A 17,606-nucleotide genomic window follows, 5' to 3' on the forward strand; every position below is an offset into this window, starting at 1 on the left:
TTTCAGTTATGTCGCACGGTAGCTCCGGGCTTGGTTGATGAATGTCATTGGTCTTGTCCCGAGGCGGCAGAATTAAGTCGGCTTTCCGAGAAGGTCATCGAACACTTTTGTTTCCATAAAGTAATGTTCCAAAACCGTGGCATATCGGAAATTGAACGTGAAGCATTTTTCTCTAATTTACATGGAATTCGGCAAATCCGGCACTGTGCTGTGCATCGGGTTGTAGTGAATGCAGCAACTATGGGCAAATATGCGAAGACTGCACAGAATGTCAAAGAAGCCAAGCAAAGAGGCGAGGGCCGGGGGACTTCCCGCCCAGATGGTGCCCGAACTGACTGCACCTCCTGCGATAGCACAACCCTCTCCTACTTTAGAGTCAATGTACCCTACTCTTCCTTCTCTCTCGGAAGAGTCTTCCTCTTGGCCATCTACTCAGGATATTAATAATAAGGATGCTAACTGGGATATAGATATGGGATATAAAGACTTTAGTCATAAGGACTCTGTGAAGCTAGTCTAGGCGATCCTTAGTGCTTAAAAAGACCCATCCGAAATTAGGCGTACGTGGGAAAACGCGATACCTCAGAATACGAGTATTAAGTATAAGGAACTAAAATTCATTCTTTATCCTAATAGGTATCTAGATCTAGAGATAAAGAAAAAGGTAGATACGGCTTTTAGATATAAGTGACTAAATCACTCTATAGCGCTTTTTAATAGAGTACTAGTAGTATAGTAGGCCGAAATAGGGTCCGCGCGACTCTTCCTAGGAGAAATTAATAAGAACGACTAATTCTATTAGGGAGCAACTATAGCTAAGCTATATATTAAAGGAGAGCTCTCTCCTTATTATAAAAAGCTTTATACCGATACAACTAGTACCCTAAGAGTCCTTTACTCCGGAGTTTAAGAGAACCTAAGACTTAATATTAAGAGTATAGCTTGCCCGGAGAATATTAAAGCTTCTATAAGAACTCTCGACGATATAAATATATATATAAGAAAGAAGAATATCGAGGGAGGAAAAGATATAGACCTTAGGATTATTCGTTATAATAGCTTATTAGGGCAATAGAGAGTAGCCGCCCTTTAACTAGAACTAAAGCATATTATAATATAAGCCGTCGAACAGTTCTACTAGGCGTAAAGATACCTAAGTAAATAGGCAAATTTATCTCTTATAGCTACCAACTTAGCGGAAGGTTCTTAGAGAGGACTAGCACCGCAAGTATCCTAGTCAGTATTAGTAGTATAAGCATCTTAGTCAGGATCGGCAGCACAAGCATCTCAGCCAGGATCGTCAGTATAAGCATCTCAGCTAGGATCGTTAGCACAAGCATCTCAGCTAGGATTGGTACTACTAGGATCTCAGCCGGGGCTAGTACCACAATCGACTTAGTTAATAGGGCTTTAGCTATATCATATATCTATAGGAGGTCTAACACGTACAATTATATTAATACTACGAAAGGTCAGCCGTTTAATTAATCCTAGATATACCTCTACTAGGGAAAAAATTTAAATAGTATAGTCTCTTAGAATAGTCGGCGTACGGTTTATAACCGAGGATATAAGCGGTAGAGTACGTCTTATATTAAGTATAGTAGCTAGAGGCCAAATAGCTATTAAAGGGGCAAAATCTATCGGTATTCCTTATACTATAAGAGGCGAAGAAGAAGTAAGGGACCTCCGTGACTATATTCGGAGTAGTAAAAGATATAAGTATAGCCTAAAGTAGGTCGTAGTTAGGGAAATAAGCCCTATACGAGACAAATGTCTATATATCGTCGTTAGATTCTATTATTAAGGGGATGACGGGACCTTTAAGGGCCCGGTTAGCCTCTTAAGATTATCACTAAAGAAGGTTCTCTCGGCAAAGGAAGCGGATAGAATAATTGCGGAGGCTATAGGCTTTGATCCTGATATCTACTTAGAGGATGCTATATCGGGACTATCTAGCCTGACATTGAAGCCTAAGAGATACCAGTCACAGCGTGGGATATTATGCTTGCCTAGTGCGGGAGATACTAACTACTTCCCTCCTATACAACAACAAATCGAAGCAGGTTCTAGCATATCCTAGATGCCGCAATTCCAGCAATTCAGACATAGTAATTTGCAAAATGGTCTGCCGATGAATATACAGCAACCGCTTAATATACAGCAATTCATACAGCAGTTTATATAGCAATTTATACAGCAGCTGAACATGCAGCAACCGAACATGCAGCAGCCGAACATGCAGCAGCCATTTACGCAGGAGCCATTTACGCAGCAGACGACCTTGCAGCAGCCATTTATGTAGTAGCCGAACATACAGCAGTACCCATTCCAGCAGCCGCAACCGTTCCAGCAGCAGCCAATGCAGTATACGAATATGCACCATCCGAATATGTCGCAGCCAGCCAATGATAATGATAAATTATGATGGATTTAAGAAATGATGTTCGCTTATCATGTCTACGCGCTGAAGAAGGGACAGAGACTTAGATACATAACACTTGATTTAGCTCAATCAGAATGAAGAATGCCATTCTAGGTGTGCTTAGCCGAATAAAAAAAAAGAATAGATGTCAGTTCATAGGGTTTTTGAACATAAATATATGGTGTCGTTGATTTCTTGGGTGCTCGGTAGACGCGGCGGGAGAAGATAAAATCGCAATGCGAGTGAAACATGTGTTGATGTCAAGCTTAGACGAAGAGTAGATTCAATTACAACATATTATTTGTAGGTAACCTTGTAGCCTTTGTGCCAAATTAGAATTATTTGTAGTCGAGTGTCTCTTGTAGGGTGACGCATAGTGTCTAGAGAACCATGCTCAAGACCTGGAGCTAATCTAGCCCTCCGATTAGCTCTGCAACCTGGCACAACACGAGCGAAGGCATAGCATATTATACGTGCGGCCTTTTCTTAGGAGAGATATACTTCAGCCATAATGTATGGTAGGATATTCACAAGCCTGGCTTTACAGACCTGCTTTATTGGCCATGAAGTACGCCATCCTTTTTCCTTTAAGTCGCTATTGAAATGTACAAATATTGAAACTACATGAAATATCGCCAATTGAATGCATAAGCTCTGTGATGGAATGTTTCTTTAAGTTATCTTGTTCATATTGTAAACGGTGGACCTGCGAATTGCCTGTTCGAGTTAGTTTTGCCTTTTTGGGTTTAGCGCCCTAATAAGCTGTTTTGTAGCCTCTCCTGACATCGCCTCGACATAAAAGACCCGACCTCGCCTTTTCGACCTCTCTTCTCCTTCTTCCCCTACCTGGAACTCCTCTATCTTGCACTCATCGCCGCCCCCTTTTTTTCCCTCGCGCTCCCACCGACCGTTGTGCCTTGGTATCACCTGTGATAGAGCCCATCAGATAGCTTGATAGCCCTCTCTCTCTCTTTCCTCCTCTCCTCTTTGTCCATTCTTTCCCATACAATTATACATACATTGCTTTCTCATCAAGTACCTATTATATCGTGATCCTATAAGGTTATAAGCTTCTCTTGCTAGTTGGACCACTAGGAGATACAGCCGGAAGTTATAATTAACTTGCAGTTAAAATGAGAGCTGTAGCCCTCGGCGTTATGGTGCAATTTCGAAAATTATATTCGCGTAAAGATATGTGTTTTTGCAAGCGGAGCAAAAACCGGACCATTTCCTGTAGATCATTTACTGATACTTTGAAGCAGCTTGCCGGATTGAAGGGCAGTGGTTCGTGGAGGAGAGTGCGGAGAGATATGATTATGGAGGTGGCACAGTGGTGAGATATACCCAATTATATTGTTGGCACCTCATAATCTCAAATAATAATCAGGATATCGCAACATACTATGTCACAGATGTTGTTCCAACAATCTCTATTGAGCAGATCACCGACACTATGGGTGTGATATACAAAAAAGGAATTGACATGACCTTGGCACTAATAGGAAATAGGAGCTAAATGCGGTGGAACTGCTATTGACAGTCGATTCTATGAATTTATGTCTAGTCGGCTTGAAGGGGAGTTCGATAACCTACCCATGAGCGAGATCTAGCTAGGGAGCTTGGTCATGCAGAAATTTGAAAAGATCAAAGCAGCGTTCAATTGCAAAGAAGAATCCACCTGGCACTTTGATTTAAACTTCAATGACCCCGGCACCCATCTCGCATTTTCTAACCGGAGACAAAGACGTGTTGTTCTTCGATCCCAAGATGTTCGAGATTTGTACGAGCCTGTTCTCGGCTCGATTTTCGCCCTCATTCGGTCTCAGATTACAGCTGCAAATGAAACATGTAGGCGCGATGTCATCAAGGTAAGTGCATTTTATCCGTGCTTCGTGGGGTACATGTGAAAATGACATTTACATCTTATCTTTATTCTATAGAAAGTCGTCTTGGTTGGCGGATTTAGCGCCTCGCCCTATCTCCAGGAAAGTCTACAACGTGCCCTAAAGCACATTGGCAACATTTCTGTGCTTGTTCCTACGAAGCCGTGAGTAAAATCTCTCCCTGTATGCTACAAGGTTAGGGAGAAATCTAACATGTATATCATAGGGGAGAGACCATTGTTCGTGGGGCAGCATTTCAAGGCCTTCGGGGCTACTCCCTTCCAACTTACAAGTGCTGGCGAAACTACGGTCTAGCATCGGCTCAACCTTTAGCTCTCTCCCACCGAAACGAGTTGCAGGGGCTTGGGTATGGGCCTAGCACATTGCCTGTGAATCTCCTCCATTGGGTGTTACGCAAGGTGTGTAGGATGTAAATATCCACTACCTGGCATTATCTAACAGATGAATCCCGGGAAAAAAGAACCAGAGATACTCAAACGGATTCCAGACATCCTGTACAATTTGGTTACTTCATTGGGAGAATGATCTTCTTGTCAAAGCTGTGGATATTTATGAGTCCAATCTCCCAGTTGCACCACAACGATTTGGAAACACCGGTACGTCTATAGTTCCCACAACTTTTTGTTTATAGTCTCAATCAAATCATCGGAAATGATAAGAACGGTTCAATATAGATGTGCGCTGTGTCGATTACATTGAATGTCAATTCAATGGCCTTGACCTTGCGCGGTTTCCTCACCAAACCATCGCCGGACAGACAGTCTATTTCTTGGAGGTTTCGGTTGAAGTGTCTTTTCCAATGACCGATCAGGTGATACGTTTCAGTGCACGTACACTGGACCAAGAAATTGGAGAAAAGTACCTTACTATGGCTCATGATTGATAATAGAATACGGATGCCTTGAATTTGTAACTGAAGAGACAGCTGGGTTTATAGAACGTGAACTTTCTGGTTGAATCAATTTGGCTTACTATTCCTTATCCTCGTCTTCATCCTAATCCTTGTTCAAATCAAAAGTGAATAAATAGTGCGGTGCGGCAGGTATTTGGGCCTCATTTTCGTCACATAAGGGGCAAAGAAACGGTCTGTACGGCAGTTGTTTGGGACCATCATGAGTGTAACTTTGAACTCGCCTGGTTCTTTAATAGAGCTGATTCACCAGTTCAACACTATGGTGTTAGGTGAAAAGAAATATGTAACATAGCGGAAGAAAAGACATTGTAAAAGTTCCATCGAGGACCTTCAAACGGATGATTTGCAAATGTCACCACAGAGTCGGGGGGGGGGGGGGGAGTAGGTGACTGGGAGCAGGATGTGGTAAATTGGAATCCAGAAAGAATGAACAAGGACAGATCCTAATGACTCTAGGATGGATTCTTATCACTCAACCCTAACCTGGCTTCGATGACCTTGACTATCTCGGTCCATTCCAACATAGCGCCACTCCCCACGTCCCCACAAGCTAACACCTTGGATGACTGCGGTTGTAGAACCTCAAACCAGCCCACCTCCTCTCTCTTGTCCTCATCTTCTCTAACGCCCCATTCCTCCTTTAGCACTCGGATATGCTGGGAGGTCACTGGGTGCCGCCACATAGCCGTATTCATGGCCGGCGCAACTACAATCCGTTTCCTTTTCCCGTCAACATGGCCATCGGTATCCCAGGCCCGACATACAGAGGTCAATAGGTTATCGCTAAGTCCGTTGGCGAGCTTGGCTAGGGTGTTTGCGGAAAGAGGAGCAATGACAAGGATATCTGCCCAGCGTCGGAGAGAGATGTGTAAGATATCAACACCACGGCGCCAAGGCTCTGGTCCCCACTCCGCGTCATCATCGTAGACGGCTTCCACGCCAGGAAGGGAGATGAGGGACGAGACGGTGGGCTGCTCGGCGGACTGACCAGCTAGGAATTGCTTGGCTTTGGTGGTGAGGATTACTCTTATCGAGAGCTTGTGTATATAATGGGAGAAGGCGCTGATGATATTGGCTATTTTGATAGTCGCGACTGAGCCAGTTGCAGCAAGAAGGAGGTGAATGCGATTGTCACAGATCGATGTGTTTGATGCTGTGGAATTTTTGTTCAGGGCATCATCGCCACTGCCGTGGGTCATTTGAGACATGATGACTTTGGATATAGACACCCAAATGCGTCAAATTAGTTTGTCTGTACCATGTGCAGTTTCGAGCACGTCGTTATAGATGATACATGGGATCGGTGGTTGAGAGGACTTCCAAGGCTTCCAAGGTTGGAAGTGGGGTGATAAGAGCTTATCGATAAGAATTCGGGTTTATATGATGTACCCATGTACCTACATATGTAGGTATATAGGAACATCCAGGGCTAGGTAGGTATATGTATGTATTATAAAATCGGTACTACTGAGATATAACTGATATTATTCCTATTAGTGAGATGACTATGATTTTTTTTTGGTTCATACACCCATTCGAACCCATCATGCATTTCGAATAATATATGTATCATGCCCGAGAACAGTATAACTCTCATCGTATGTTCCCTGTACTCGGAAACAACAGCAAATCAGGCAAATCAAGTGCTCTTCTTAGCATTCTCACGCTCGGCCTTTCGGAGAGCGCGCTTCCGAATGCTCTCGTGCATAGACTTGTTCTGTCCGAGAACAAGCTTGCCCATAGTCCCAGAAACAGAAGTCAAGAACCATGCCATGATACCATGACTCCAGTAGGGCGACGAGCTGTAAGCGTAGGTAGGCGATCCACCACTGCGACCAATCTTCGAGAGAACGGAGCGAACGAAAGCGCGTGGGGTAGGGATAGAAGCCGAGGCACGACGGATCTTGGACATGGCAGATGTAATGAGGTAGGCTTGGACAAGTTCCACATCAATGCCGTAAGGGGCCAACTCGCTGCCAAGAGCAGTAGACCAATGCTGAAGGAATGCCTTGCTGCCGGAGTAAGTGGCGAGGAACGGGGTGGGTAGGAGACCGCCGAAGGAGCCCATGGTCAGAATCAGACCGCGGCGGCGCTGCATCATGCCCGGAACAACAAGCTGGGTGACGCGCAGCGTGCCGGTGCAGTTGATGGTCACAATATCGGCCATCTCTGCGGCGGGGGTCTGCGCAAACGGAACGGGGATCGAGTGGCTCAGGCCGACATTGTTGACTAGCACAGACACATCTAGAGCGGAGACCAGTTCGCCCAGCGCCTGGTAGTCGGCATCGGCGTTGCGTGAGAAATCCATTGCGAGTGTCTTGGTCTGCACCTGCGGGAACTGCTTGCTGATATCCTCTGACAGCGTTGCCAGCTTCGAGGCCGTTCGTGATACAAGGACAATATTGAACTTCGACTTGGCCAATTGTAGTGCGAATTCCTTGCCCAGACCGTCTGAGGCGCCCGTTACCACGGCCCAGCTACCGGGGGGACCGAATGAGCGAACCTTTTCAATCATTCTAATCAGTTTCATCCCATTAATATTGAAGGACTGAATATTGAATTCCATACCGGTTTGCCCGGAAGCACGAACAGGCTGAGAAGCACCCGCACGAACGTCCAGACCTTGCAGGCAATGACCAGCCCACCAGTCGCCAGGAGGAACAGGGCTCCGTAAGTAGGTAAGCCCGGGGTAATACGGGCTGGCCATTGGGATAGACACTCAATATGCTTCGAGAGATCCATAATGAGCAAATAAATGTGAACAACGCGAAGTTGGTAGAAGGTAAAAAAAAAAGTTGAGCAAATGCGAGTCTTCCAAGGTTGTGTTGGGGAAGATCACAGCGCCAAGACATCTCCCCAAACATCCTCGGCCTCTCAAGGTCACAAGGAAAAACAACCCCAATCTCCTTTCAAGCGAAAAGAAAAAAACACCAAGACACTCACTCACTCCAAAATGGACCAATACCTCACCTATCTCCCCCAGTCCGACGGCTTCCTGCCCAAATGGCTTTTCTTTGTAAGTTCTGTGTCCCTCTCCAATCCCATTACCACTGCCACTTTGAACCCCTAGATACCAATGCCTCCCCCCAATCTGAACTAACCACCTCTCTATATAGGTTTCGGTCATCTCCGCTCTTAACAGCCTGCAAGCCTACACTGCACCGGAATATACCTCCCTACTCTACAGTAATGGCAAGGTCCCCGCAACTCCGCTCTCCGGCCGCGTCTTCGGAACCTGGACCTTCCTCTCTGCAGTCATTCGCATGACCGCTGCTTACAACATTACAAACCCTGTCGCGTACGACCTTGGCATGTGGACGTACGGTATTGCGCTGTCGCACTTTATTGGCGAGCTCATCTTCGGCAATGCCTCGCTCAAGGGTCGGTTCTTGAACCCTTTGATTGTTGCGTCGGGTTCGCTGGCTTGGATGTTCACCCAGCGCGAGGCATACCTGAGTTAAATCCGTAGTTTTGGAAAAGAGGATGGCTTCAGAAAATAGTTCGACGCAGCGCAACACATGGAACAGAAGGCCATGGAGGAACTGAGCATTGCATGTTGGACCACAAACTATGTATAACTTAACGCTTCGGCACAAAATCTTTTGCGGAGGAAATAATATATATGCATATGGGAGGAAATATCTTCAACTCTGGTATAACCTGGTCCAGATTTCGTTACTGTCGTTTCTTTCTTTCTTTTAATTCCGATGCACTTCACAAATCGATCTTCTTCCTGTACAAGTCACCACCGCAAGCCCGCAGCTTGGCAGCGGCTTGTTCGGGGGTGATATCACGTTGAGGCTCCGCCATAAGCTCATAACCGACCAAGAACTTGCGCACGGTAGCGCTTCGTAGTAGAGGTGGATAGAAGTGCAAATGCAGGTAAGATGCCTCAATCTCTTCCTCGGTGCCATCTAGCGGAGCTTGGTGAATACCCATGCTGTAAGGGAAGTGCGTCTCGAAGAGATTATCATAGCGACGGGTAGTCTCAGCGATCGCCTCAGCAAGAAGCAGTTTATCGGCCTCCAACAAATCCACCAGCGCGCGCTTGTGCGTGCGGCTAACAATCATCGTTTCAAATGGCCACGTCGCCCACCAAGGACAGACAACTAGGAACGCCTCGTTCTCAAACACAACGCGCTCCTCCTTGCGGCTCTCCAGCGCAGCATAGTCCTCCAGCAGGTGGCTACCGCCGTGCTGCTGGCGGTACTTGGTCAACTGATTCATTTCGGCAGCGGGCTCTTCCGGCATTGAGCTGGTCGTCCAAACCTGTCCGTGCGGGTGTGGGTTTGAGCACCCCATCGCCGCACCCTTGTTCTCGAAGATCTGCATGTACCGGTACTGCTCCTTTGGCTTGGTGAAGCTTGTTGAGGGGGAGGTAGGCGGGAGTGTTGTTGCGGGTGCGTTTTTCGCTAGCGACGACGCTGGGGACAAGTGTGCTGTGTAGATTTCTGTCCAGGCGTCGATCACGGGCACGATCTCGCGAGGTGTCAGGTCGGCGAGGGTAAGGTTGTGCGCGGATGAGAAGGTGAGCACGTAGCACTTGCCGGTTACAGGCTCGGCTTTGAGGAACCTCGATTCGAGTTCTGTGGTTTGTGAGCTTAGTACGGGTGGGATGGGCTGAACGGTTGGACGTACCGTCCTGGTTCGAGGGCTCATAGGTCGCTTGATCTTCTTTTACTGCGCTGTAGTCGTTCACAAATACGAAAGTACTCTCATAATTGGGGTTGGTATCGCCCTGGGCGCGCTCGTTCCCGGGGCAGAGGTAGCATTTGGGGTCGTAGTTGGGTAGGGTAGTCTTGGAAGGGCTCTCCTGGGCTCCTCTAGATTGTTGTATGATTAGCTCAGTTATTTCAAAATGTACTTTTGTCACAATAATACTCACTGCCAGGGTCGCTTGGTTCGATGGGGAGAGACCAAGATGGAGGAGCCACGGAGGGGGTTGTATCTCCGGTGGGAGATGTCGTCGAGCACGTTTTCCATGGTGCTATAGATTGGAATGATCACAAGAATACAGGAATACCTGAGGAGAGAAGAAGAAAGAAAAAGAGAAGAAAATCCCCGAAGATGGTTATTTAAAGGGTCTCGGGGTTGGACTTGTGGTGGGGAGGCGGGGTCTCCGGAGTAGGAATGTGTCAGGTTACGGCTGTTAAGCGAGGCCAAGTGTTATGTCTATAGGAGTCTATAGGCGGATCTCGCCGAATGTGCTAAGATATTCGAAGTTGTAGAAACAATATACATTGGCATACAATCTCTTGGCATCACCTCCGTCTTTCTCTCGGTGAGCCGTACGGAGTACAGGGAATCGGGATCCCGCAGTTTTCTGGGGAAACATCCACGTTTGGGGGAACTGTTTGACCTGAATTTAGCCAAAAGAGGCAATTTAGCGCCGCAGCTAACCGATAAAAAATCAGAATCCCCGGGTGTTGTCCCACTTGGCTACCCAGGTGGGCTGCCCAGGTGGGCTAGCAGTGGGCTGGCAGTGGATTGGCAGTGGACTAGAACCCCCCTCCTCCCCCCAAAAGGCCGAAAAAGGAAATTTCTGCCCGCCTCTCGCGGTATGACGTCACTTATCGCTTATCGTCCTCCCCGTTTCTGTTGTACGTGTACATCAGAACAGTACAACAGAACAACATAGATCAACTGCAACACTGCAACTCACATAAACACGTTGTTTATTATCGGTTGCATTAATTGACCCATTGGGGTATACTAACCATCATCAATGGCCTCTCTTCTCAGTTTGCATTTCAATTAACACCCAATAATCAACCACTATGAACCCCGCCAACCCCGCGGTGACCTTGGACTCGTTACCCAACGAGGTATGTCTACAAAGAAGACTATAGCCTATGACTCTAATGATGTCTTTAGGTATTTCTCCAAATCCTATCCGACTTCTCAACCCGGGCACTTCTCCCGCTCACATCAGTCAACCACCGATTCCACGCTTTAGTTTTAAGAATCCTCCACTACCGCCTACTTCTCGGCATACCACTCAAGGAATACAAATTACTATTGGAATGCTTTCATCCTAGCTCAAAGCTCACCGAGCCACATGTCTTCTGCAAATACCTCGGTACAGATGGCCTGAGCGATTGTCATGATGGCGCGGGTTCGTTGTATGAGAATCTCGATACCGCCCACCAGCTTGGTAGAGTAATGGGGCTATATTCGCGCTTCCGTCCAGAGGTAAGCAGCGATGAGGAAAAAAGGGGGACATATGGCTCGAAGTTCGGTTTCTCGCCAGGTAGGATGCTTCTTTTGTCGGAGGTAGTGGGGTTCATACGGGCTGACATGAATGTGGGTCGACAAGACAAGGGAGAGGATGCAGTGATACGCGAGGTTAATTTGGACGGATGTGAGGATTTCTCACAGTTATGTGTGGTAGCCAATCTAGTACAAGTTAAGCCGGGAACGTTGTTGCTGTTGAGTGCATCGACTATTGAGGATGGGTTTGTTCGGTTATGGAGGGAGTGGTTGCGCGGTCAAAGTGGGAAGATGGAAAGCACTACTGAGACTGACTGGGAAGGGGGCTCTGAAAAGGCGAGGATGTCTTCCGACGACGATATACTATGGGTGGATACTAGTAAAACCGTTGGGTTAAAAATGCGCGTGCGGCCAAAGGCGTGGGACCCGTCTTTCCCAGTTCTTGTGCATCAAGATGATCGGGATGATGACTCTTGGGTTGGGTACGAGGTGATTTTACAAGGTTAGTCATTGCTCCAGTGGAGAGGATCCCGTGTTGACTTGATAGAACTCCACATCCGCTCTACGCGTTTGCTGCTGGCTGTTGAGCAGTCAAAGGAGGAGCAGAAAATCCATCAAACCAACGCAATGGTGATTGGGGCTGCCCCAATCTCGATATCTTGAGTACAAGTTGATATATTTTGTACTTGGCAGTACATAATACAATTGTATATGGCAACTATATATCCTTATATGAATGGAATAGTTACATGGGGAGTTACATAGTAACATAAAGTGGACATCGGAGCTCACTTCATATATGTACCAGGTATTACCTACACATAACTAGCCCTCAGCCACCGGTATATGTATGGCTTAGGGCTTAGATAATTCTTAGGTGCCTCCTCTTGGAAAGGATTAATAGCAATTGATTTCTCGTTGAATGTGCAATAGACCATCTGGATTTGATTTTAGATGAGTCTATCAGTATGAAATTATGGAATTAAATATAGAAATATTAGGAACAAGGTGATTTAAAGATTTGTATTCTAGGCATGATATTGTTGATTCAATATTCCTTTCTAGGATTATCTCTTTATAATGTAATCGATGGGTCCATCTGCATATATATAGGTTAAAAAAAGAAAGAAAGAAAGAAACCCTTGTATATCTGCCAAGCCATCGAAGCCTTCGGGAAGCCGTAAAAATGGCGTTCGGGCCGACATTTGGGCCAGTCAGGTTGCTTCGGGGCTCATATTAAACTCCACCGAAAATTTGTGCGAGGGCGTTCAATTGCCGAGATATACAAGATATATATACATACGTAAAAATTTTATGTTAAGGAGAGTGGGGGAAGTTCGATTATTGAGCCGAGGCTGCTTTCGGTTATATTTGAATGTCCTTTTTTTTCTTCTCTTATATAATTCTCAATTTTTGAACATTTTAATATTCTCGTTGATTTTTGCTGTTTTGGCCATTACATCCTCTAATAGATCTATCACCACTCCACATCACTACATAGCTCCTGGCCTGAGCCCGTCAAAATGATAGCTCTCAATGACGGGGCCAGGGCCATTTTGCCTTCCAAAATTCCTTTTTGGCGCCTGGTCTTCGACCAAAAGGTCGTCACCGAGGAAGTCATGCAATTTTCATACACCGGCTCAGGCACTGAAGACGATCCATATGCCGTCGTCTGGATCCCTGCCGACCCGCGCAACCCCATGAACTTCCGCCCGATTAAAAAGTGGTCTATTACACTTCTAGTATCATTCGTGACTCTCGCAGTATCATTGGTCTCATCGGCGTTCTCAGGAGGAATGAGCCAGATCATGGAAGACTTCGGTGCCTCCCGGGAAATCGTCATTTTAGGCGTATCGCTCTTCGTGCTTGGATTCGCTATTGGGCCCTTGATCTGGGCACCCCTTAGTGAGATCTTCGGCCGGAGACATATCTTTACCATCTCTTTTATGTTTCTCACTGTGTTCAATGCCGGCGCGGCGGGTGCGAAGAATATTGAAACACTCGTTATATTGCGATTCCTAGCGGGTTCCTTTGGATCTTCGCCGTTTGGAAATGGGGGCGGCACTATTGCGGATATGTTCCCAGCTTCTCAACGTGGTATCGCTATTAGTCTTTTTGCTGCTGCACCCTTCCTAGGACCGACACTAGGCCCAGTCATTGGAGGATTCCTAGCTGCCGCTGCCGGTTGGAGGTGGGTGGAGGGACTCCTTGCTGCATTCTCGGGTATACTCTGGCTATGTATCATCTTCCTATTACCAGAGACATATGCACCTGTTCTACTGCGCCGTCGTGCAGAAAAGATGTCTGCTTTAACTGGGAAAGTGTATCGCAGTCAGCTCGACATCGACCGTGGTCCCGCTCCTCTAGGCAAGACGTTGAAAACCGCGCTTTCCCGCCCATGGATCTTGCTCTTCTATGAGCCAATTGTGCTACTTTTCTCCATTTATATGGCGATTATCTACGGTACGCTCTATATGCTCTTCGCCGCCTACCCAATCGTCTTCCAAGAAGTCCGCGGCTGGAGCGAAGGCATCGGCGGTCTCGCCTTCCTTGGTATCCTTGTCGGTATGGTGATGGCCGTGATATACACGTTCCCCGAAAATTTTCGCTACGCCAAAAAGTGCAGCCAGACTACCGACCGACTCGCCCCCGAGCTGAGACTACCCCCAAGCATGGTCGGTGGTATAGCATTACCAATCGGCTTATTCTGGTTCGCCTGGACCAACTCGCGTAACATCCACTGGATGGCCTCGGTCGCAGCAGGAGCGCCCTTTGGTTTCGGCATGGTCCTCGTCTTCCTTAGTGTGTTCAACTACCTCATCGACTCATACACTATCTTCTCTGCCTCCGTGCTCGCTGCAAATTCCGCCCTCCGCTCACTGTTCGGCATGGCCTTCCCGCTTTTCACAACCTACATGTACCATAACCTGGGCATTCATTGGGCCTCGTCGATTCCGGCCTTTTTGGCGCTTGCTTGCGTGCCCTTTCCGTTCATCTTCTACAAGTATGGCGCCCGCATCAGACAGCGGTGCACATACGCATCAGAGGCGGATGCCTTTATGCGCCGCCTTGCTGAGAGAAACCAGGCGGCCCGCCGTGCGGAGCCTGATTCGGAGAAAGAGGAGAATACGGACTCGGTGACTCGGGTATTTGACGATGCCGACTTCAGTGATACTGATACTTTGTCTACTATTCCATCTCGCGGTACCATCGCGCGTCATGCGTCCCGCGCGTCTCGGCAATCCGGTCGGTCTTTGCATCGTGTTGCGACCGCGGCGCAATATGAGGAGAACCCCTACGACTTGGATCTGGTCAATACTCGACAGTCGGCTATCAGCCGCAAGGGTTGAGTAGAGAGGCATGACAGAATCATTAGCATATATGTTGTACGTTATCCATATCTGAAATATCCCAATTTTAATGCATTTAACCAGCCATATTATGAAATGCAATATACAAACCGATAATAAATAGTTGACAATTTGGCCCGAAATTAAAATGATCACCTCATCATCGGTGGGGGACCTCGGTCCATCTCCACCTCGGCCCCAACCTCCGCGCTAGAATCAACCCCATCTTCGCTGATTCAGATTCAACTAGGCTGACTGGTAATCCTGGGATTATATCAAATATTCCCATTCACCATAATCGTCATGCCTGGCAAAATTGACGCCTATGTTGACTGCGGTATGCAAGCCTGCCGCCCCATCCCCTGGATTGATGGATTCCATTGTTAATTGCTGCTTTGACAGTGTCGCCATACTCATACTACGCAACGCTTTATTTACGAAAAAATCGCAAAGCTCTAGAATCACATGGGGTTGAGGTTGAGTATGTGCATCTCGCGTTGTTACATAGGAGGTATGGGTGTTAATAGAACAGATTCCACCCGGTCTTCTTAGGCGGGATTAATGTTGGCTCAGGTATGCATTTCCAAATATCATTCGGATATTGTTATCGATTAATATCAAAGTTACTGACACTTTGAACAGGGAATAAGCCCCCCTGGACACTTCCCGCCAAAGCAGCGTACTCCAAATTCGACTCGGAGCGAGCATGTAAATACTTTGGAGTCCCGCAGATCCAAACACCCGAGTTCTTCCCAATCCTATCAATCATGGTATCATCATCTCCATGTCTTCCAAAATTTTTCTTCCTCACTAACGAACCAGCCCCAACGATGCATGATCTACATCAAAAGTCACTTCCCACGCGAGAAGTACGAAACAACCTTCCTGTCGCTGTGGGAGTGGATGTTCTACAAAAGTATCGATATCAGCAAGCCAGAGAAATTAGCTGAGCTCTTACAGAGTAACGGGTACTCTGGCTCGGAAGTTAGGGAGATCCTGACTGCTGCGTCAAGCGCGGAATTCAAGCAGGCTTTGACCGCTAATACCCAAACTGCTCTTGATAAGGGAGCCTATGGCGCGCCGTGGTTTTGGGTGCGAAATTCCGACGGAAAGGAGGAGCCATTTTTCGGTAGCGATCGGTAGGCCTGGGAGGATCTCTATACGATAAATACATGCTGATTGTTATAGGTTTGCATTCATGTGGATGTATCTCGGCTTACCTTTTAAGGATGTTGCGATTGCTGAGAAGTCGAGGCTTTAGGTTGGATATGATGTCTTGTGAATATCAGATCATATCGAGTTTTCTTGAATTCTATATGCTCTTTAAATATGTTTTTCTGGCTAGGGCAACTCTCGGCTACCACGAATGACTTATGGCGATGTGCAGATGCTAAGAAACTAATTTCCAGGATACAACTAAGCCTATATATCAAGACGGAACCCTTTAAAAGCTAACGCAGCGGTCAAATATGGAGTATAACTAGCAGACAGTCTTGAGGATATGGCTTTTTTGCCTGTTAGATGGGGCGGTATTTTGGTTGGTCCTAGAGGACATTGTAGCTTCACATCGAAAAATGTTGATGAAGTTAAAATAGGATGGATACACACATCTAGAACATAAATCCATATGTATTTATGTACTTATGACCACCGGCTAAGATTTGAACCCTTTTACCCCACACCCCACACTTATAAAGACCCGATACTTCCCCAACAGTCTCGCAGTCTTCTATGTGCACACCCATCTCTGTTAAACAATCATGACAGGGCCTAGAGTTGCTTGGATAGGTCTCGGCAACATCGGCCGTGTAAGTCAACTCCCAACTGCCCCCTCCAATTCAAAGAAACCTTACCTAACCCGCTATCCTAGGGTATGAGCCGGAACATCGCTCAAAAAGGTCCCCAAACTGGCCCCATTCTCCTCTATAACCGCACAGCCGCACGAGCAACCGCCCACGCCTCGGAAATCACCAATTCCAAAGCCGTACTAACCCTCGCCGAGGCTGTAAATCAGTCCGACCTGATCTTCACCTGTGTTGGCGATGATGCCGCCCTCAACTCAATCGTCACCGCAATCATGTCGGACTCCACAATCCCGCAAGATTTGTCTACCAAGATCTTCACCGACTGCTCGACCGTGCATCCGGATACATCCCGACGCATAGAAGCAGCCTTCAACGAGCGGGGAGCAGGATTTGTGGCATGTCCTGTCTTCGGGGCGCCGAATATGGCAGATGCGGGACAACTTATCGTCGTTCCGGCCGGAAAGCGTGCAGTAATCGAGACAGTGCGACCGTTCTTCGATGGTGTCGTGTCTAAGAAAACTATTGACCTTTCATCTGGAAGTGGAAGTGATATAGATGTTGGACGGGCGTCCACACTGAAAGTACTGGGTAATACATTCATTCTTAGTACTGTTGGTGTTCTTGCTGAGGCGCTGGTTGCCGCCGAGGCATCTGGGCTTGGAGTTGAGCCGTTGCAAGAATGGCTCGGGCTTTTTGCGCCAGGACCGTTTGCTAATTATGCGGAGAGGATGGTGGGCGGGGATTATTGTACTCGGGAGGAGCCGCTTTTCGCAGTTGATCTTGCTAGGAAGGATCTGGAACATGCTTATGGGATTGCGAAAGAGGGAGGACTGCGTATGAAGAATGTCGAGGTTATGGATGGGCTTCTGGAGAGTGTAAAGGAGGTCAAGGGGGCCAAGGGAGATGTTGCTGCTGTTTATGGGGCGGTTAGAAAGGGAGCTGGGATGGAATTTGGGAATCAATGATCTTGATGAGCCGGATTAGGTATGATTATGAGAT

The 17,606-nt window shown here is 47.1% G+C and overlaps 10 protein-coding genes across 10 annotated transcripts; 7 read left to right on the plus strand and 3 right to left on the minus strand.

Moving 5' to 3' along the window:
• Positions 1–2,083: 2,083 nt before the first annotated feature.
• Positions 2,084–2,412, plus strand: N7537_007271 (uncharacterized protein; the record flags this gene model as incomplete). The annotated part of the gene is made up of 2 exons (XM_056898328.1): positions 2,084–2,111; positions 2,201–2,412. 2 exons carry the CDS (start codon positions 2,084–2,086, stop codon positions 2,410–2,412), a joined length of 240 nt encoding a protein of 79 aa, XP_056754113.1.
• A 1,277-nt stretch (positions 2,413–3,689) lies between these two features.
• On the plus strand, positions 3,690–5,212 carry N7537_007272 (Hsp70 family protein; the record flags this gene model as incomplete). Its single annotated transcript, XM_056898329.1, has 6 exons — positions 3,690–3,884; positions 4,036–4,293; positions 4,366–4,472; positions 4,535–4,738; positions 4,817–4,929; positions 5,004–5,212. Coding segments are annotated over 6 exons (1,086 nt in total), but the record flags the coding sequence as incomplete, so codon positions are not given.
• Positions 5,213–5,694: 482 nt separating this feature from the next.
• On the minus strand, positions 5,695–6,450 carry N7537_007273 (uncharacterized protein; the record flags this gene model as incomplete). Its single annotated transcript, XM_056898330.1, has 1 exon — positions 5,695–6,450. One exon carries the CDS (start codon positions 6,448–6,450, stop codon positions 5,695–5,697), a length of 756 nt encoding a protein of 251 aa, XP_056754115.1.
• A 431-nt stretch (positions 6,451–6,881) lies between these two features.
• On the minus strand, positions 6,882–7,984 carry N7537_007274 (ketoreductase; the record flags this gene model as incomplete). The annotated part of the gene is made up of 2 exons (XM_056898331.1): positions 6,882–7,745; positions 7,811–7,984. The coding sequence occupies 2 exons, from the start codon at positions 7,982–7,984 to the stop codon at positions 6,882–6,884; spliced, it is 1,038 nt and encodes a 345-aa protein (XP_056754116.1).
• A 211-nt stretch (positions 7,985–8,195) lies between these two features.
• N7537_007275 (Erg28 family protein) lies at positions 8,196–8,703 on the plus strand (the record flags this gene model as incomplete). Its single annotated transcript, XM_056898332.1, has 2 exons — positions 8,196–8,258; positions 8,359–8,703. 2 exons carry the CDS (start codon positions 8,196–8,198, stop codon positions 8,701–8,703), a joined length of 408 nt encoding a protein of 135 aa, XP_056754117.1.
• A 253-nt stretch (positions 8,704–8,956) lies between these two features.
• On the minus strand, positions 8,957–10,225 carry N7537_007276 (UDP-glucose:hexose-1-phosphate uridylyltransferase; the record flags this gene model as incomplete). The annotated part of the gene is made up of 3 exons (XM_056898333.1): positions 8,957–9,828; positions 9,881–10,065; positions 10,128–10,225. The coding sequence occupies 3 exons, from the start codon at positions 10,223–10,225 to the stop codon at positions 8,957–8,959; spliced, it is 1,155 nt and encodes a 384-aa protein (XP_056754118.1).
• A 794-nt stretch (positions 10,226–11,019) lies between these two features.
• On the plus strand, positions 11,020–12,115 carry N7537_007277 (uncharacterized protein; the record flags this gene model as incomplete). The annotated part of the gene is made up of 3 exons (XM_056898334.1): positions 11,020–11,067; positions 11,117–11,954; positions 12,000–12,115. The coding sequence occupies 3 exons, from the start codon at positions 11,020–11,022 to the stop codon at positions 12,113–12,115; spliced, it is 1,002 nt and encodes a 333-aa protein (XP_056754119.1).
• Positions 12,116–12,975: 860 nt separating this feature from the next.
• N7537_007278 (MFS transporter) lies at positions 12,976–14,802 on the plus strand (the record flags this gene model as incomplete). The annotated part of the gene is made up of 1 exon (XM_056898335.1): positions 12,976–14,802. One exon carries the CDS (start codon positions 12,976–12,978, stop codon positions 14,800–14,802), a length of 1,827 nt encoding a protein of 608 aa, XP_056754120.1.
• Positions 14,803–15,105: 303 nt separating this feature from the next.
• N7537_007279 (putative DSBA family oxidoreductase) lies at positions 15,106–16,063 on the plus strand (the record flags this gene model as incomplete). The annotated part of the gene is made up of 6 exons (XM_056898336.1): positions 15,106–15,139; positions 15,205–15,283; positions 15,335–15,375; positions 15,445–15,572; positions 15,625–15,941; positions 15,991–16,063. The coding sequence occupies 6 exons, from the start codon at positions 15,106–15,108 to the stop codon at positions 16,061–16,063; spliced, it is 672 nt and encodes a 223-aa protein (XP_056754121.1).
• Positions 16,064–16,562: 499 nt separating this feature from the next.
• On the plus strand, positions 16,563–17,572 carry N7537_007280 (NAD(P)-dependent oxidoreductase; the record flags this gene model as incomplete). Its single annotated transcript, XM_056898337.1, has 2 exons — positions 16,563–16,610; positions 16,673–17,572. The coding sequence occupies 2 exons, from the start codon at positions 16,563–16,565 to the stop codon at positions 17,570–17,572; spliced, it is 948 nt and encodes a 315-aa protein (XP_056754122.1).
• Positions 17,573–17,606: the final 34 nt, after the last annotated feature.

The sequence above is a fragment of the Penicillium hordei genome (assembly GCF_028827395.1).
Source record: "Penicillium hordei strain IBT 12815 chromosome Unknown utg000003l_segment0_segment0, whole genome shotgun sequence".
Lineage (NCBI taxonomy): Eukaryota > Fungi > Ascomycota > Eurotiomycetes > Eurotiales > Aspergillaceae > Penicillium > Penicillium hordei.